This window comes from Ascidia mentula, chromosome 5 (assembly GCF_947561715.1).
Source record: "Ascidia mentula chromosome 5, kaAscMent1.1, whole genome shotgun sequence".
Taxonomy (NCBI): Eukaryota; Metazoa; Chordata; class Ascidiacea; order Phlebobranchia; family Ascidiidae; genus Ascidia; species Ascidia mentula.
The window spans coordinates 17730381-17751844 of NC_138570.1; the positions used below are offsets into that span (position 1 = coordinate 17730381).

Genomic DNA, 21464 nt, shown 5'->3' on the forward strand with positions numbered 1-21464 from the left:
ACTATGTGAGTGTGAAGGATTGTTTGTTTTCACAAAAGTTAACCGATCTTGCTTACGGTATTTATGCAAACATGTTATTAATCACCGACACAAACCTCAGTCCCATTTATCAAATTTCTAACCGCTGTGTAGATAACAACTTCTCGGGTTGCACTGAAGGCTGCATCTCTGTATTTCTATGGAAAAGACTTTCTTAGGTGGGAAATGCCCTTCTCGAACTCTGTCCTGCTTAACAGAGTAAAATTATGTGTAACAATGCAATGGGTCATGCATGGGCGCCAGTGTTTTGGTTAAATGAGCGCAGATGAACAGGCTGTTGCCAGGGCGATTTTTGGCGTGTTTGGGGCAGTTTTGCTATGGTTTTCAGGGTTATTAGTCAGGCAGTAAATTGGTAGAGGGTGCTGTTGAACATGTAGCTGAAAAACTACCCAAATATTGATGTAGATTTTGTGGAAAAATGAATCACAGAAAGTATGGTCAATTTGTGATTTTCTGTTAGTCCCGACCCTTGACTAGGAATTCTGGCCAAATTTATAATCGAGATAACTACTTTAACTGCTCCCCCGGGGGCATTTTGACCCTCTGTTGGCCATTATTTTGGCCAAAAAAGTGTAGGTTTGTTTTGTGAAAAAATGAATCACAGAAAGTTACCTCCATTTGCGATTAAGTGAAGCCACCAACCCTCCTCTACACAATTCATTAAGAATTAGATGTCTTGTAACTGTTTTTCGTCGTCGCCTGGTATTGATGGAAATTCACCACGTGTTCAGGCTCTACTGTTTTGTTTTGGTTGTGGAATTCGGTTGCCTTTTGCCAAATTCGTGCGTTCAATTATCATTACGACATCACAACTGCCTTTTGCAAAGTATTTTATTTTACAAACAAAACCCATGCATCCATGTATCATTCATAAAATGTTCCTGGTTACATCTGTCAGTATTTGCGCTTGACAGATAACCTGTGTTACTGGGATTGTTTTACATCATAGGAAAAAACCTAAATCGGTTTAATTTGAAACATATCGAAGTTATCATTTATCGAATTGCTGAAGAGACATATAATGAAGATGGACAACTTGAAACATAAACATGCACTTAACGCTTTTAATTGGGAAAAATATATTGGTTAAATCTTCATCTCAACATTTCCCTAAATGTAAATATAGGCTCGGAAGCTGTTGCAAAAGAAAGCAATATGAATTGCGTGGAAATGTCTCTTTCTTTTTCCGCTACAAAAATAGTCTGCAAAGCGTTGCAATAAAAATATTTACATGCGTTAAACTCATAGCCTATGGGTAATGAGTCACAGTTATTATTTGATGTTTCTATTCAGCAAGTCAGGTATTCATGTCTAACTGATACACGTCCATTCCACGAAATTGGAATCAATCGTAACTTCACAGCTTCAACAGGTTTCTCGAAACTGTTGGTCACCTTCGTGTCCTGATCAGTGTTGCCATTGAACTCCTTAATTACGTCGAGACAATGAGTAGCGAAAAAAAGCGAGGCATATATATGTATATATAAATACCGCAGCCCTAATATAACAACTTACTACAACTTTTCCGTCACTTCCTGTCACTAGTTTCGAAACTAAAATTGTAAGCAAATTGAAACAAAACGTCGCTAGCGCGCGACCCATATAAAAAAAAAACCTGATCGGATTTCGTGCCCAGGATGTCTTGGGTTCAAATCCCGGTGTGGTCAAAGGAAAAAAATAATCACGATTTAGTGCTCGTCGGTGTAGGGTTGTCCACATCGTGGGTGACCTCATGATACCAAACTGTATATTTGATCCAGGATTTTTCAAATCTTTTGCGATGTAGGGCGTGTTTGTTTCACGAACGTTTGCTTGTTCGGCGGACGCTCGACTCGAAAAGATGCCACGAAACATCGAAATATAAAAGGGAAAACATAACGCGGTTGGTTATGTGTTGCGAAATTGGAAGTTGTGTTTGTGGGCGTGTGCAGACTGCGGTACGCAGATGCTTTGAGCTTTCCCTGCCCTCGCGTTTGTGTTGAATTAACTGTGTGCTACAACGCACGTGTTCTGTTTTAGTGCGTGGTATACTGTTTTCTTGTGACCTTTTTCAAATTAACTTGTTTTCATATATTATTTTTGCAATGGTTAAAATGCGTTGCGTGTGATTTTCGATTGTTACTTTTTAGGTGACAATTTTATGATAACCCTCAATCAAGAGAGGCTGACTGCGGTACATTTATGGTGCGACATTTATTAATCCTGTATCATGCTGATAATTTTAACTTGCAAAGTGATTGCTTTGTGGATTTCCCGTTGAACCTCAGAGCTGCAACGACCACTAGCTGACGCTACAGAGAGTTGGTAAGAAAGGTTGCACGGTCTTAGGCGATCAGCAAATAAATCACGGAACACTTATTCCGTAATACTTGCGGCTAAAGCTCCCAAAACCATTTAATGGGTGATATAGTATTTTTTCACCACTTACTTCATTAAACCGAGGTTATCTCTGAAGTTGAATAGAGTGAACTTAATCAGCAAAATTTCACAAACAAATATATTTGACGAAACGTTCAAGTGTAAAAAAGCATTGATGAACTTAAAACATTACAAAACTCACAAATGAAGTGATTGGCAAGTTTTTCCCAGATGGAAACATTTTTTTTTTTTTCAAATTAGGAACAAAAATCTCCCTGTATGAAAGTTCATTACAACAGAGTTTGAAAACAAATTCGAAACAAGATCAAAATCCATTTTCTGGGAACCAAAACTGGTTTCTGTAACACCCACGAATTTTGATACTTACACATTTCAGTCGCGCATCAAACTTATTCGATTTTGGACCAAATCTTGTCCGCATTCTCTGACTGTGGTAATACGTCCAAATAATATTAACCCCAAACTTCCTGAAACAATTCTACATGATTTGGTGCAGTATTCACCAATTTTTGCCCATTAAAGAAATTGTAATACAATTTATGATTGAGCTCTAAAAAGGGTCTTCTAGGCATTCGTCGGCACAGTCGACCATTCCAAGTTCTGCTGTGCTTTCATTGCTAGTTTTAATAATTCTATCCAAACCAGCCGAAGTGGAAGGTCCTAATTCCACCTTATCCTCCCATGTGGGATTCCAACCGTCGTTGTTGGGTGTTTTGGGCGTTGGAGGTTCGGTGGGAACCAGGTAGCTGCTAAAATACAGAGGGTGGAATTATGAGAAGGGCGCACTGAGAGTATATCAACCCCATATCGGTAGTTTAAAGTTATAATGTAAAATGTAATTTAATTCTTATGCACGTTGTAGGGAAAGCAACTGTGATGATGTAGCACTTTCTATGTATTTTGACCATGAAAAACCCACCGTTTGTGAAACCGTTGTTACTTATTATTCGGTTATAAATCGTAAAAAATTGATGAGGGCAAAAGAAGTGTCAAATTCCTAACAAACGATTTAGTCGCTTTGGGGTTAATTGGATGATATGACGATAAATGTAAGACCAGCGCCCTGCATATGTTGGTGTCAGGTGAAACCTAGTTAAAAAATCATCTAATATTCTTGTTTAGGATTCACGAACGACAATCCTGACAACAACATATGGGTCGACAAATGGGAAACGGAGAGAATTCCTAGATTCGTTCCGGTCTGACGTGGGACAGCGCAGAGACAATAAAACACTGTGTCATACAACTGAAACTAGTGACGTCAATTGATACCGCGATCTGTTGCTGAACAAGATCGATAATTTCTCCCAAACCCGAACGCATTCTGCTTCGACAACAAACGTAAGCGGTTGGAAGCAAATAATTCGTGAAAGGACTCATCTGTTAAAGTACAAGTGTCGTAACGATGAGTAGACATAACCGACCTGTTACATTGAATTTCCCGGAACGTGTAGGTATCCAGGGCGTCTTTTTCATACAGTTCCCTGTGTGAGCACATGTGTAGAATCTCCCAAACTGTCAGAGAGCCGGTAATCTGCCATGGGAAAATATGTTAATCTGGTTTGTGGATTGAACTGAGCGTTGTTGCTACCATGCAACTAATAATCACATAAACCATTAATACTCATTTGTTTATTTTAAATTTCGTGTTATTAGAAACATGTGAGCATCTTTGTCATTCTTTGACAAATAATATGAACAAGTAGTGCCCAACGCTGCCGATCGTCAGGTTTAAATAGGATTTTCACGGTGCATTACCACGTATAAACGATCATCGGCTGGACTTGTGTACGTTAAAATGCCACCCACTTCGAAAAAGCTCAGAAGTGTAAAATCTGTTTACGCCCTGACCTGTTGTTTTTCAGCTTTTTTAGTCGTTGTTAACCTTCCAAACTCGTTGTTAACCTTCCAAACTTACTTAGCGAGAACTCCCTAACGTTCATAAGCGCATATGTGATGTAATTGGGAGATACGAGTTGTGTTGTTAAACTTACGAAGTTAATGCAGGTGAGCATCCACAAATAACATGTTTTCTCCTCGCTCTCCTTCAGATAACACGATATTGTAGCGTCGTAACATCGGACTGTCTTGGGTATGTGCATTCTGTAGGTCGCGATAATGGCGACAAAAGCTACGACCATGCAAAAGACAAAAATGCAAAATGCAACAAAATTACGACAAAAATGCAAAATGACATCACCACCCGTCACCACAAAGTAATAGCCTTTGTTATTCACTATGGTGGCATTGTCTTGATCTGTTGGCGGGATTTGTTTCGTTCAGTTTAGCTGTGCACATGGTATCTATTTATGCCTTTTTGGCAATTCTAAGTGTTCGACACGCCACGCCACTGTTCGACACGGGCGGCGTGAATAATTGTTAAGTTACTGGTTTGCAGTACCACGAACAGACCAACGCTATTGTTTTTTCAAAAATCCACAAATTGAATTACTATAATTACTCCATTCAGCCTAACGTATCGGTTACCCCAACATTGCAACATTCACATCGATCTTACCAGTTTTCTAGTTGTCAATTTTTTGCAGTACATGTTGGTGGCAAAGTGGTTCGAAGACGTTGGTGCCAATATAAGTCGTTTAATTTCAAAACGCAAATAATTTTGTTGGGAGAAATTAGTATTTCGAGTCTCTATCAAACAAAAGCTTTGAACTGAACGGTTGCGTAGTGTTAAAAACTTAATAGCATCATCGTTCGGGATCCGCACCCAAAATAAATTTGTCTGTTTAGATTGCTAAATAAACGCAACCGCAATAAATTTTTGGACAAAATCAATACAAAAACTAGCCAACACTTTAACGTTCAGCGAATAAACGCGTTAAACCTAAAACCAACCATTGTTTCCAAATTGGAGCATTGTTACCGAACACGTGGCATTGTTGCGAAACAACTACCATTTTTCTTTCTCATGCGTTAGATTCCAAATACGACATTTTTGCTATTCGACACGCACGACAATTTTTCTCAAGATGTTCGACACGCAGAAAAAATTCGACGCTTGGTTGTGCATGGATGTGCTGTTTGTGTTCTTTTTAACCTACTGCTTTCTTATATTTCTTGTGTTAAGGAGGCAGTTAACTATCGGAAATTAACTGTATTAATTTGTATGATTGTATAAAGATTTTCAAGGCTTGCCTACGTCACAGTTCGGTAAGTTTTGTTGGTTAGTTTGTGTGGCGCTGTACGTCGTGTCATGTTTAAATTTTTGTTGCAGAAAATTTTTTTCGTGATGCGCGTATTTTGACTGGACAAAAAACTCCATTTACGAGCGCTGGCAGTTGGCGAGCACTGCCCACGTGTGCTGCGTAAAAGTAATTTTATTGTGCACTTCCATATACGACTATTGCTTGGTTTCCTGGGTTCTTTTCTCTCGTAGTTTGCGTCAGATATGGAAAGATTATAATGGATTTGTTCCGACAGTCTCATCAGAGCAATTGTTTAGTTCTTGTTTGACATTCGGACTAAGTAAACAAACATATAAACAAACAAACAGAAACTAGAGACTCGATATGCTGTTCTGGCATTTTTGAACACTCGGTTAACCGCGATTTTTGTACCCCTGCGTTTTCCATTGAGTCGATTTTGACTCTTTGGTATGAAGTTCTTTGTTGTGTTTAAATCTTGTCACCAGTAAATGCCAAGTACAAATTGTGTATTTTCCACTTTTGCAGTCATATTTCCAGAGAAATAATCACTAAATAACTATTCTGATATTTCGCATGGTTTACATTTTACATAGACCCAGGTCTTATATGTGCAATTGCTGGGGTTACGCAAAAATTTCGTGACCTAAAATATCGGTTCAAGTTGTATTTCCTTTCAGGTAAATCCATGCGGCGAAAAGTCGCACCGTTAAGTAAACTATACACAATTAAATTTATCACTATCAAAGTAAGAAGCATGGCTACAAAGTAAGGTAGTTTGGGTATTAAGGTCCTTAATATCTTTCAATGGGATTGTTGGGTTAAGGCATTCTATAGGTGGCGTCTTTGCCAGCATCTCATTTTAAAATGTGTAACAACGGTTGCTTTACGTAAGGTTTTACATTTTAAATAGCAAGAGTGGTAGAAAACAAGTTTGATTAAGGGTGTTTTTTTTGCATAAACAGCGTTATTTGAACATATCAATTGACTTAAGACATCATAAAACACACGGGTGCCAAGAGTTGTCGAACCCTGTTAAGAAATCTTTTCCGTTTTAATTCCAGCACTTATTATTGTGATACTCGACAGAAAATGCGCAGGTACACTTACATTTTAAGAAATTAATAACTTATTGCAGGACGTTGCAATGCATGGATGCTGACCTTGTTTTGGTTGCTTCAGTCACAATCGCGTTTGCATGAAGTTGCGTTTAAAAATCACCATCTGAAAATCCTTTCATATAGAAAATCCCAGTTACTTGCTATACTGACTCATCCAATAAACGTATAAAACATGTCGCTCATATTAACAATGCTCATTCCTATGTTTATTCATTGCAAAATAACTAACTGCTCCAGTTAACTTCTAATACATCGTTAATCATAAAATTTTATGTGCGTATATATCGACAATCGACGTAATACCTATCCTAACGATCGTTATACACAGTCAGCCCTTTGCCGAAGTTACCTAAAAGGGTGTTTAATCAAAATTGCCAGTATGTTCTCTGCAAAACCGGCAAACACAATCAATTCCTTTTTGCTGACAAATAAAACGTTCGTATCCCCAAATCAGCATTTTAACCGGAAACTTTGACAATGTTAAACGTAGTCACATGAAACCACAGTATGCTGGTAAGCGTCGTGACTAAAAGTGTTTCGGTTGCTTCATGTGCAATCGGATTTGCTTTAGGTTACGAACCAATTCGTACCTCTGTATACAGAGTAAAAGTCCTCGTTAAATCCTCGAGGTCGATGGATGAGTTACGCGGAACAAAACGTTTTGTATTCTAGCTCTTTTCAAAAAACTTTTCAAACCCAAACGTCCGCAGAAGCTCATAGTTATCATAGCCTTTATAATCGTGGTGGTTGACGTAAACACCTTCCTGCCATAAAAACCCATTATGTTTAATATATGGTTGACACGAACTCTCTAGTCAATATAAATGGGGTTTGGTTTTAGTGGATTTACATACAACTCCACTCAACGATAAAGCGACTTTTGCTTCGTTTTCTATTTAAAGTGACAAAGACATTAGGTTTTATGGCAGGTTTGAACTTTTCCTCCTCCCTGTTTACGATTTGTGTAAATAACTGATGGAACGCGGCGAGGGCATGGACGTTTGCACTTTTATTTCTTGAATTTATATTTTTCTGTTTCGTATTAGATCCAAAAACACCAAGTTGCTGCGGAGGAAAAATTATCGATAAATGTGAGCGACATTGTTGTTCAAAACTTAAAAATTAGCACTGACTCATCCAAAACACATTAGTGTCGTTATTAAGAATGCTGTGTTTTAAACATAACAAAAATGCTAACGTTAGAGATAAAATACCATGTGGATATATATCTAATGGAGAGTTCAATGTAAATTACCAGAATCTATTTTCTGCAAAAACGACAAAAAGACGACAAACACAATCAAATACTATATGCTGGCGGTCGTGGTGCAGGTGGTGAACCTTAATATAGTCTGTGAGGACATTGCGGCAGACCAAGAAAAGGTCGATGACCTCTCCGTTGTGCTGGATTGGTAGAAAAATGTATGCGTTCCAAATACAAGGCATAATACGGTATAACGCCCCTTTAACTCGACATTGGTGATCGCTCTTCCCTAGACTAAGGAAAGGTTTTGTACATGGATACTGATTTGGGGGTTGATATCGTACTCAAAATAGTTCTCCCTCCAAGTTAAGGACAATGGGTTATGGTTGCCATCTAGATATTGTGAAGCCTCGGAAGTCGCCGAAAGGTACAACTAGCACAGGAGGATCTAAGACGTAGAGCAGATTTGCCGGGCATACGTCGAATGTCAATGTTAAAAAAACTGCACAAGAACAGAGACACCGTTGGTCCACTCCATGCAGCGTGTGGAAGTCGATGTGGTTTGTCCCCTACTACTACAGCGATCTGGGTATCAGTTTATTTTGGTTACATACGGTATATTTTCCTTACTACTTTTAGTTCGTTCGTGCTTGGCCGATGCGTCACAAAACGACAAACTAAATAGGTATTGCTGAAATTTCGCCGTCTTTAATTTCGGTTATTTGTGAAAAGAACAATAAAATGTCGGTTGAAACTTGCTGTCTGAGCTATCCCCCGTTACATCCGATGTTACTCCTGTACCAATGTTGCCCCTGTGTTACGCTGGTTCTAATTACAACAAAATAAGTATAGGAATGTCGTGCACAGTTAAAAAGTAATAACCATAAGTTTTCCCGCCCTAAACGCTAAAAATATACTTTGCGACCACGCGACGTCCTTTTTTGATTAAAACCTCGGGTTTTGCGTAGGTTGAGTAGTCCGAATAAAAAAGCATATTTATTGAATGTTTTTTCAGGTAGAAGATTTTTACCGAAAAATTAGTAACGGACGAAAAATAGCTGATTATAAATTTAATTGACTTAGTTTAAGATCAAGATCTACTTACGGAACAGATCTACCAGGTCGTGCACCCACGTTAATATTGTTTAACCCAGAGGCGGGCAACTTATCCAGTTGGCGGGCCTGACATGGGAAAATGAAGTACTTGGCGGGCCGGATGTTGCCCGCCCCTAGTTTAACCCATAAAGCAAACAACAAACGTTAGACGTATGTGTTGTTTATTAACTCTGATTAAGACGACAAATCTGGCATTCCGTACTGTTTTGAAGTCAAGAAGAAATGACTCCGTCAATCCACACACGCACGTCGGCTATCTGTGCGAATAATTTTTTTTAGTAAATTATCAAAGGTTAAGATTTCGACTCAAACTTGGGACTTGGAGTACCTTGTTGTAGACATTCAAGTTATCACAAGAATCTCGACCGTATGACACAACCCCATGAAGGAAGAGCTGATTTCCTTGATTGGGATGGCGGCAGACAAGACCGCCTCCAAAGTCGCCCTTTGAATAAAACGATTTTGTATAAAAACTGCACAAAATTTTTTCTTCTTGCCACTGGGAATTTTGTTGACGCCACGTAAAGCTATTTCGTACAAGACTAGTTTTCCCTCGACATGTTTTTACTGATCATTTTAATGCATATTATAAATACTTACAAGGCAAACGCCTGTCCCAGCAATGCCTTCAGCACAAAACTTTGGGTTTCCGGCGGACACGCGAAAACTTCTCCACGATGCAGTTAACGAAGAGCAATTTGTGATCGGAACGATGTCAGAGGCAAGTTGGAGCAATACGTCGGAAAGTGGGCCCCTCAAGGCTCCAACAAAATTATGTTTGTCAAAAACTTTTAATATATAGTTTTATGACATAATAGACGCTCATTTTTCATATTTAGTTTAAATAATCCTAAACTAAGGAGATAAAATATCATTTTGTAGTTTATAATGTCGAAGAAATAGGGCTCATTCACGTGGTTCACTGCAAGAGCCGGTGCAGAACTGCATGGCTAATGGTGTGTGTAAGTTAATACAGAAAGCTGTATACAAACTTGTTCTTCCCCAGCCCGCTACGTAGCAAGTAGTCCCGGCAAAGGAATTGCTGTCATCGTCTGTTCTTGTTCCATCTGACACCAAGTTGACTGGCATCACAAATTGGTTGAACGTAGCTTTTCTCGACAGCTGTCAAATCAACAGTTCACACAACCCAAAGTAATGCACTTTCTTTTGATTACATTTCGTAATGTTTTGCGCTTTGCTGTTGTTCAGTTTTGCAAGAGGATCCATATTTATTGCAATATCAATGTTCTTTCGCAAGCAAGCTGCTTGTAGTTGAATAATGAACAGTCTGGCTAGTATTTGCGTACCCTGTAAATCATACTCATGATTTATATAAATACAAATCTTTAAGGATTTTATACAAAACAATAACATCCAGATAATAAATGTAACAGAAAAAAATACTTCGGGCTCTGGCGCATTCCAAAATATCTTAGAGTAAAACCAACACAACCCAAACACACTTCATTATACTATTCTTATGTAACCGAAATTAACGCAACCTAAAATAACTTGAAATTGTTTCTTCTGATACCCATACAACTGTTCAACCTAGTACGTGAATACAAACATAACACTATAGTAGTGATGTTCCCAATTCCAAATTATCCGACCCGGCCGGATCCGGATAGTTATTAATCAAATCCGGCCGGATAATTTGGATCCCGCAGTTTGTTAACACCGATTCGTGTATTACGGCAAAAATGTTTGATTGCCAAACAGAATGCTATGTTAAGGTTAGTCTGTCATGAGTGGAACAAATAAACGTGGGTATTTATTAATATGGTATAACACGTCACGAAAAACCTTAATAACAAATAACAGAAAAATCTTACGTCGGCGAGTATAACAGACTGGATCCCAAAAACGAGTAATTTGCGAAATGTTTGTCCGCTTTTTGGACAAAAATGCTTTCCCATCTATCCGGTTAAATTAAGTGTATTATCCGGCCGCGTCCGGGTATTTAAAATTGGTCAATATCCGGCGCAACACATCACTACACTATAGTCTCATTGCAGGATATCTGAGGGACAATTAAACAGGATGCTTCATCCCTACAGTATTATCTCCTGTTGATTCATGTATTGTTTGTCAAATACGGCTTCAAGCTCCTTGAAAACGCGAGCTAATGCACTTATGTATTAACATTATTGTATTGTTGTGGTTTAATACACTACATAAACGGAACGGAACAGCGGTGCACACTAACGTAGGTTACAACAAAATGCCCTTGGTGGCACAGAGGATAACTTATGTAGGAGGTGGTCACGCGACACTACCACGTTGTACAAGCACTAATGCGAAACACACTACATCCCCCTTTACTGAAAATGCAAAATCGGAATTTCAAGTCTAGACAAACGGATGGTTTTACCAACCGACCGGAACGCGTACGCAGTTCACGTTGTTCTGGAATCGGCAGTATGTGTCGACGTCGCAATGACCGGTTTGGGGTATCGACGATACAAGAGCGTGGAAGTGAGGTTTAAGAACGTACAATGCCTCCCTCTCCACCGATCCAAGCGTACGTTTCCGGGGAAAGTTCAGGTAGAAGCCGTACCCGTTGTCGCTTGTCGTAATTTTGCTTGATTTCGAGATCTTTAGCTCTGAAACTCGATAAATAAGACCAGTTATGGACAAGGAACGACGTCCAACACGGAATTGTCGCCTTCAATCGTCTTCCCATCAACAACTCCGCTGGGCTGTATCCGGAAGCCAGCTTTATTGCACGGTAAGAAAGTAACGCCAAATAGGGGTATTCGGCCTTGCTTAGTGGACTTTTGACCCTCTTTACAGCCCGCTTCTACATTGCTTTGTGGATACAGCGGGCTGCTGGTCTGGTGAATGAAGCCATATTCGTTGGCGAAACACTGAAAAATACATAGGAATTGTATTGCGGGCCGTTATCCGACATCACGATGTCTGGAATCCCATGACGGGAAAAAATAGACTTCAAGTGACTGATAATGTCCGATGAGCTCGTGCCATGAGCGAGTAGGAACATCTCAATGAACCTCGAGAATCTACGACCAATAGTTACATTTCACCTTGGAAATACAGCAAATCTGTTCCTACTCGTTCCCATGGTCTACTGGGCAGAAGAAAAGGAATCATTGGTTCTGCTGGCATATTTGTATTCCTCTGACACTTAATGCAGCTGGAAACAAATTGATTAATGTCGTTGGTAATACCTGGCCACCAGACGGAACCGTTGGCTCTCCGTCCACACTTCTCCATCCCCTGATGTCCAACATGTATACTGCGCAAAATTTCATTTCGCAGAACTTCAGTAATGACAGGTCTGGAGCCTTTTGAGAAACAATCCGTCAACAACAGTTATATCGTGGCGCAGTTGAAAATATGGTTGCAGCGAATCGAAATCGACTCGTTTAGGCCAACCGCCTTTAGTAAGTTGAAGAACTTTTTGACTTTATACGTCACACTTCGTTGTGTCACAGATTTGCTGTATCCGTGTTTGAGATGCGGGAATGTTAGCAATTACCGCAACAACGTTTTCTTCAATCTCATGTTGCAAAGTAACTTCAATTGCAGAGAGCTACTTTGGAGAAGGCGATCTAGAGAGTACATCAGCAGCATGTAAAGAATTACCAGGTACATGAACTTTTCGCACGACCAAGCTACTGCCAAAGATTCTTTCTCAATTTGAGCGTATACCTCTGTTGTGTTTTCGTTAATGCTCGTGATGCGTAGACCGTTTCTTCGCTGTAATAAAACAGCCCCTAGTCCATACGATGATGAATCAGCAGAAACGAGTGTTTAAGGTTCTATACATTTACACATATGCGGGCTGTGTTGCTTTTCTTGCCAGAACAATTACTAGTGTTTGGTAACATATGAAGGCCGACTACTATAGGCAAAAAGATTATTATCTAAATAAAATGGCAATTCTGTTTTTCGCAATATTCGAACTTATTTGCTTTAGTTTATAACCTTGCAGGTTTGCGTACCTGATCGTGCAGAACATAAAATTCACGGCAACACATCAGTAGCTTGCACTGGGAACCGAGAAATGAAGCAGTCAGGCATCATGTAAAATAACGCAGATTTCCAGACTCACAACTACCGACCAATTGTCTTTGCAAAAAATGATAAATTAATATCATGTACAGCTCGTTGTTCCCATTTTTTGAAAAGAATATTTATAAATTATCAAATCTCTAAATCAACGGTGTAAAATTTCTATTTTTAAACTGCAAAAAAAAATTGCGCACATGCGATTATGCAAAAAAATTATATCTCATTTCCTAATTTGATTATTATTTCTATTTTCGTTATAATACCTCTAGTGGCACGGTTTAAGTTTTAGTGTTACTAAGTGACGCTTGAGAAAAAATGTCAGAGTTTTTGTTTTTTGTTAAAAATCATTTATTTCTGTAAACACGAAAACAAAACACAAATAATTCGGGAACAGGAAATAGTTTTCGTGTTGAGATTCTGCTTTAATCCGAATCACTGGAATCTGGATCGGATGAGAGGAGGGATCACTGATGACCTTCATCCAAACCATAAACTCCCGGCTGAAAAAGTCACAAAAAGTTTTGATTTTTTGAAATTTCACAAATAAATGTTTTTATACAAACTAAACAAAATCCTCACAGGGTTTTCCATATTAGCAAGTTCTTTCTTCACCATCTTAAGCGAATCTGGATCCATTTCGCACCGAAACAGATTCAACCCCCCAACCTTCGGTAAAATCTCACAAATTTTTTTCCCGTCGTCTTTTCCGCGAAACTTGTTTCCACGCAGGTAGAGAATTCCCAACTATTTAAAATAAAAACATTGTTTGTTGGGAATATTTCCACACTATTTCGAACCAGGAAGAAGCAACATTTTATCCCAAAACTAAAACGATTCCGTGTTTTTTCTTTAAATAAATAAACTTTTGCAAAAAAATGTCAGGGATTTAAAACAGAATGTTGGTTACAAAATAAATAAAAACACAAACAAACCTTTGGTTTCATTCTTTTTATTGCTTCACAAATAATCGTTAAATCTTCGGAGTTCAGGTCGCAACTATCCAGCCCCAGCCACAAATCATTTCTTGTAACTTTTGGTAAAAATTCCGCCAAAACCTGAACCATTGAGTGAAGTCGGGTTCTGGGAAAATACAACTTCCAAGGACAAAAAACGGCGATTTCTTCTTGGTGGCGTTTTTCGATTTCCATCAAATCCAGAAATAAATCTGAAACAAAACAAAGTTTATTAAAAAAGCAGATGTCTGGTTTCCAGTTTTAATAAAATCACTTAAACTAAAACTTACTTTATTCTTGCACAGAATTCCCCACGTTTAAGTCGGATTTAATCAACACAAGAACCAACAAATCAATCCAATATAAAACGTTTAAATTATCAGAAAATATAAAAATTACACGACAGAAATAAACGCGTCCTTCCTCCACAACATTTAATCACAACTAAAATAAACTGCATTGAGTGTTCGGTTCAAACAATGACTGTGTGACGTAACAAACCCACCCATTGTTACGCAAATAAATGTTGTGTTTACAAACACGCATTAAACTGTTGGCATTCATATCATTTACTCACTCAGTAGATCGTAGTACTCGGGTTGAGATTGGAGATATCTTGAAAGCGCACCCAATAATTTCTCACGTTTGTCTGGAATTTGGTAGGGCGAATTGTTTTTGCCTTTGTTTTCTAGAAACACAGCAACTGTTTTCTTAAAGCTGAGCGGAAGCTGTGCATTAACAAGCTTTAATCCAATCTGCATTTACATCGTGTACTTACGCAACACTCCATGATGCTTCGGATGCAAACGGAAAAATCTTGAAAGAGCATCCAATAGTTTGCCACTATTGCCTGGAAAATTTAATACATTTTTAGGGAAAAAGAATTGTAGACATGCATTTCGCTTTACAAATGACTTTTACTTATTGTCTTTGCATCCAAATGTGATTTTCATTTCTGTACAGGCCTGTATTCAAGCTTTACGTGCATTAGTATGTGGTTGCACGGTGCTGAAGTATGCACTTATTTTGGTGACATAACATAATTGCAAAATTGTGAGCAATATTGGTCTGCATACCTGTTTGCTGACTCGCAGAATCTGTGACGTTGCCAACAGAAGTAGCATCACACTTAGACTCATAACCAGCCTCAGCATTGTCACTTCTTGTAGCTGAAAAGAAAACAAATATATGAACCTAGCAAATGTAATTGATATAACAATGGTTTTGACTTTTGCTTTACTTACCACTTGTCTCTCCAAGCAAAAGGCCACAAGTAAACCGTCGCGTCATGGCCCAGTGTGCGTTTCTAACCAATTCTTCCAGAATTTTGTCAAATTCTTTATCTGGCATGAAGAAGGAAATGTAGTAAGCCCCGAGGAATTCCTGCAGAGTTTCATGTGAGTAGTAAAAAATTGCTTCGGCACCATCAAAAACTTTTCGCTGTGGTAACCAGGAATACTTGGGTAGTTTGATAATAACATTTTGTACTTTGATATAATCCAGACCCACTTCAGAGAGGTCTGTATGGGTAAACACAACAGTTTTACGAGCCTTTCCATTATACGCCATTTGGCCAAGGGCTTTTATCACAAAGTTTGTATCCTTGTCCTTCGTATGTTCTGCCACATCAAGTTGTTGCAAAACAGCATTAAATATGTTGGTAATTGTGCCACAACTGTTTTCGTCACCAAATAAACTGGCATACAAAACAAATTGCAAAAGTAATGGATTGCGACAAAAATTTAGCACTTCTGCAGATTCAGTTTCAAGTTTTGTCCACAGTTCACTTGCTTTTTCACCAGCATAAAAATCAAATAGCTTTTTCATGTTTTCTGTAGAGAAATCATGGACATTAATGATGGATTTTGGACGAATTTCCACAGGAATTGTGAGCAGGGAATGGGGGCGGGACGTAAATATCAAAGATGATTTTTTGAAGAAGATTTTTCCGCAGAGATTGGCAACAAGCTGTTGAATTGTCAAACGATTTTCGTAACTTGCACTTATTGCTGTCATATTTTGTAGCGACCATGTTGCCTGATCTAACCCATCAAATATAAAAACACATTTTTGAGCATTTCTTTTCATCCATTTAAATGCAGCATCTCGTACAGTTTGTTCAACATCAGGAAACTGTCTATCAAGTAGAAGCTCTTGCAGTGTTAGTTTTTCATCTCCAAAGTTTAAATACATGAAGCTTAGATGCACCACCAAATACTTCTTTTTCATGTGCTTAATCAGTTTCTTGGACATGGTGCTCTTCCCTGACCCCGCTGCTCCAACAATTGCAAGAAATTGATCACCTTTTTCAATTGTGGAAATCAATTCCTCAAATGTTAGGGGTTCGCCCTGACCATGGTCTACTTTGTCCTTTGCTGTTGGTGGAAAATTGGACCTTTCATTTTTGGTATCGACACCTCTGTAGAAGTCAATGACCTCTAGGGAAGGATTGACATCAGGAACTCCCTCGTCACATAAACCAGGAAGAGGAACCACAGCCTTAAGATCATTCTGTTGATTTTTGATGATTTCGATGGCTTTGAGCTGCCTTTTCTCTGCAGGCAAAATAGACCAGTGAACACAATGTTTATATTGCAAGATCTTATTCCAAGTTTGCAGTTCAACTGACTTTAGGAGAACAAAACTTTTTCATTTGTTTTATGACATGGTATAGACACTGCTTTAATGTTTACAATAATTTTGTGCTTACTAAAATGTACGCGACCAAAACTAATATCCACCCCTTCTGACTAAATATCTTTGTTGGCTAAACTTTTTGAATGTATCCCTGACCTATGAGTTATAGTAAGCATTTTATTTTACCTTCATCTTGTTTCTCATCTCCTTTGGTGTTTGATGAATCTTATTAGAAAAATATAGTTTAAAACAGTTGAAAACTGGAATTGGATTATAAAGCAGCTGGCTTTCAAAATAGGAACATAAACATAATTTACAAACTGATGTTTTTCTTTATGAGAATGTTCAGTGGTTGTTAACTATGACATGTATTTGTTATACCTGGTGTATTGTAGAATTTTTTTGTTATTTTCACATCACCCTGAACTCCAACAATGCTATCAGCTATGTTTGCTCTCTGTGTTGATACTTGCAGTGAAGGACCTGGTTAAAAAACATAATTTAATACAAATCAAGCAAAGGAGGGCCAGAAACTGTATTATAAAATGAGTTACTTTGAACAATAATACCAAAACTTTATTGTGAAATTAGTTGTTCAAGCACACTTCCTACCTGGTCTCTGTGGTTCAGTTTCAAAATTGGCCACACGTTTTGCATCTGGCATTGGTTTCCTCGGGGCTTCAGGACTCGACATGATGAGTATTGGCTGTAGCTTCTTTCAAATGCAAAGCAACATCAAAATATGACAAAAATTTTAACTGCAAACAAAAATTTTTTTTTTTCAAACTGAAACTTGAGTTAAGTCATTCAGTATCATTAACAAATTTTTTTGTCATATAGTTGCAAATAAGTCAACGAATCACCAAAAATCTACCACCGCCAACAACTGACTTCGGTTGTTAATCAGCATTAATCTCACACACCAACGCTGGTAGCAGGAAACTACCACAGTATGTACATACAAAAACAAATAACAAATTCTATGTTAAATGCCCTTCTGGAATTACTGATTTACAACAAGTATATGTTCACAGTTTACCAAAGTTAAAGTACACCCTTTTCTATCTGGGCTGGTTTGCGATCTCAATTATCGTTGCGCAGACGACTGATGACGCTTAGTAAAGGTGGCGCTATTGAGTAACCATAAAAATATTCCCCCAAAAAACAAAAGAAACTAAATATTGTTATCAATGCTGGGTCGATTTTTAAAATGCTTATTGCTGATATTATTCCAAATTAATGACATTGGTATTAGAAAGAATTTTTTCGAATAGCTTAAACTACAGTGTCGACAGGCTCATAACATTTTTCCTGTATTGAGACTGGCGTCATGACACGACTCAGCTTTGTTGTACAACATAAAAAAACAATGTTTACCCCTGGTAACGAGCAGTTTTTGTTTAAGATTGGTGTTGGGCCGACTACATACACTTTAAACTCTATTGATTGGTTTTGATCTTCAAATCAGCACATAATGTAGGCCTACACTACTTTCCAGAGGAGTAATTTTCAGTACAGTCATGTTTGTTTCCGCAATGACCTGTCTTTACACATTCGCTTGTTTGACATATTTTCTCGCATATTACCCGACTTTTCTTGTTTATTGCTCATAAATATTTCTTTCTAGGAATCACAAAATCAATACCATTTAAATCTTTAAAATTCGCCCTATGGCCAATATATGTTCTTACACTTAACTTTGCATTACTACTAATTGGTCTCAAGGAAAAAGCAGTATTTTAAACGCCGCTTACGTGACACAAACATGTTGTTTCATGGCGGGTCTGAACTTTGGCTACTCCAGTTTCCCGATTTGTTTGATCAGAAAACATAAAAGCGAAGCTGAATGCGCTGGAACTTTTGACGTCACACCTGACAAACAAACCTTATGTACACGAAGACAGATGCCTTTTTTAACTCATACATTCTAACTAAGTGTGGCGAGAATGACACAATGCACTAATGTTTTTCGTTTTGCTTTCTTTGATTATCTTTATTGTTTATTTAAAGCAGTCTTTATTACCCATGCGCACAACACATCGCAATATTCTTTTGTTTTCGGTTTTCTGCTCTCACGTTTTATCAAATTCCCAATTGGATTTCCTGTAACGCTCCATTGGTTCACGTGCAAGTCGTTGATTAATTGATTGGCCGGTGCAAGGAGTGCTGCGTGAATGACCCGCTATTTTAGGTGTGCGTTGCGCTGTACAGTGGTTTTCATTGTTGCCAAGCGAGCATTTTGTAGTCGCCCATTTAGTGAAACCAGTGTAAGGTATTTTGGCCTAAATGGTCGTTATTGCAGGTTCCGGGCCATTTCTGGATTAAGGAGACAGGGTTAGCGTAATGACCTTATTTGAGTCTCTAGGGTTGTATTTGGTAATAAGGGGTCGCCGCTTAAATTCCACTAGGCTCAATTCACGCCCTGTCGAAATAATTCCGTAATAACTTGGCGAGGAGCCAGGACCTTGTTACCACAACCACTGGTTTCCCTAGCTAGACTCGGGTGCAGTGTCTTTTTTCACGGTCGTTTAACAATGAGTTTTAACTTTTTAATGCAATCGAATTGTGCTGTGAAAGTATCGAAGCGACGGATCAGGTTAAAACGACATTTGTTCCTGGCATCCATCAACGATGACATAAAATGGTCTATAAAGGATGGCGAGGACAACCTCTATGCTGTCGAATACAAAGAACTAAATAAACGAGCCTTGCACCATGGGACTAATGCCGGACGATCAGAGAGGCAACGCGAAGCACTCACGACGCGTGCAATTGCCCAGGGAAGCTGGACGCTCATTTCTTCATGTCTTCAAAACGCTTCATGTCGACATTGGTGATCGCTCTTTACTTGACTAATGCAAAAAGTAAAGGAGTTGTGCTTGGAAACTGATTCCGGGGTAAAGATTGTGCTTAAAGTAGGTCTCCCTCTAAGTTTAAGACAAAGGGGTTATTGTTGCACTACAAGTAGACGCACTCGGAGGTGGGCATCTAGGAATCGTGAAGACCCTCTCGAAAGTCGCCGAAAATTACTATTGGTACAGGTGGAGTTAAGCAGTAGAACAGTTTTGTCGGGGTTGTACCGAGTGCCAATATTATTAAAAAAAACGCACAAAGGCCACAGACACCATTGGTAAACAGTCCGATGCAGCGTGTTGAGGTCGTTGTATTTGGGCTTCTGTCACTCACGCGATCAGGCTATCAGTCTGGGTATTTCCACCCAATACGCTTTTGACAGAGCGACCACTACGACTGTCCGTAGATTTGTTTGGGGGAACGTCGGAAAAGGGAACGAAATGTCATACGAAACCGAAATCCATCGTTCACGCGATTGTTTGGAACTAACGGAGGAAATGATGCGAAAAAGTCTCCGACTCCAGCAATAGCACATTCAGTCGGTGTTTACGTTCTAATCACGAACCCAGCAGTCCTGGTGGGAAAATGCAAAACCTGTCGCGCGTTGTCAAAGTGGCCTCGAGCCCGTCAACTATATCATCGAGGACGCGGCTGGTAGAAAGCAAACGATTCACTTCCATCGAATAAAGCCCACAACCGATACCTCCCCCGAAGCCGAAAGTGTGCGATCGAATCATAAAGATGAAGTCGAGAGTGTCGGCCTACCTGCGTGTGGCCACGTTTATGTTCGAAAAACTAAAAGTTGCAAACTGAGCCAGCGGCCCGCTGATTGACCGACCCAGTCGGCCTGTGCGGAACGCAGGCAAACCGAGATTTATCCAGCGACAGGAACACAGCCCCAAAGGAAACAGTCTTTCAAATATTTCATGTGGATGTCACAGCTTTAATTCTTTTTGGCAACTCAGATGAAATTTGGTTATGAGGCCAACGAGCGAACAAGTTTAGTATTTCACCAAATAAACCTAAATCGTCGTCTCTCATACAAAACAGTTTGACGTGAGAAAGGACCAGTTACCTGCTACTAGTGAAATTTAATCACTCACCCTACTTTAACCTTCTAAACACATACAAATAACAAAACCAAACATGACGCATGAAGTTTGTCTGAAGTGCAGCTAACCTCTGTTGGTTGAAACGATTCTTTAAAAAAATACTTTTAAACAACTGCACTGTGTGGTCCAAATACAGCCGACATAAGCACGCGAACTTTACTAGGCGCAACGAATAATATGACTTTCACATCCGACGAACAGTTTTCATGTTTACAGAGGTTGATTTTTGAGCGTTTGTTGGAGCAATAGTTTTGTTATCTCAAACATGCAGCAGCTGATTTCTTTTTTCCAGTTTTTAGGATGTTGAGACCGCACCCAAACCTTTCCTAGTCTAGAAAACTATTTCCCGGCAATTTGAATGCAAAAAGCTGAGTATATGCGCGCAGTTATGACGGACTTCAGATGAAATACAGCTATTCAACCTTGGTAACCGCGTAGATAATATGAACCGACTCCGACTGGATCATCACGATACAACGAACTACTCGACTTAGGAAGTAAACGACCTGTGCAACGCAATGAACGTCGTACGCCCAAGTTGAATGATAACAACCTGTAGGGATTGGAAAGGCTGGTCGTTCTTTTGCGTGATTGGGAAAATAGTGGCACAACATGCGATGGACTTCACCGAAATCACCTGCTCGTTCGCCAAGAAGTTGCCACGTCTTCTTCAGAAAAGTTTAGAAAAATTTCTGGGGTCGTGACACATGTTTCGCGCATACATTTTCACCACTTCCTGGCCTCGTATTTTCTTGGGCCGTGCGGAAAACACGTGGCCTCCTAAGCGAACTCTGCTGTGAATTATATGTTTTGCGGGAATAAATGAATGCAGGCAAATATACGTTTATTCT

The 21464-nt window shown here is 39.0% G+C and overlaps 2 protein-coding genes and 1 pseudogene across 2 annotated transcripts; 1 reads left to right on the forward strand and 2 right to left on the reverse strand.

Moving 5' to 3' along the window:
• The window catches only part of LOC145902168 (SCO-spondin-like), a 196756-nt pseudogene that overhangs the window by 83625 nt on the left and 91667 nt on the right, over positions 1-21464 (forward strand).
• LOC145901634 (uncharacterized) lies at positions 2969-4548 on the reverse strand. The gene is made up of 3 exons (XM_082989392.1): positions 4413-4548; positions 3843-3952; positions 2969-3167 (listed from the first exon to the last, which is right to left on the reverse strand). Exons 1-3 carry the CDS (start codon positions 4518-4520, stop codon positions 2969-2971), a joined length of 417 nt encoding a protein of 138 aa, XP_082845518.1. The 5' UTR covers positions 4521-4548.
• Positions 13420-17399, reverse strand: LOC145902174 (uncharacterized). Its single transcript, XM_082990046.1, has 10 exons — positions 17261-17399; positions 17030-17131; positions 16835-16873; positions 15256-16566; positions 15088-15180; positions 14790-14861; positions 14589-14699; positions 13991-14223; positions 13638-13802; positions 13420-13558 (listed from the first exon to the last, which is right to left on the reverse strand). Exons 1-10 carry the CDS (start codon positions 17340-17342, stop codon positions 13523-13525), a joined length of 2244 nt encoding a protein of 747 aa, XP_082846172.1. The 5' UTR covers positions 17343-17399; the 3' UTR covers positions 13420-13522.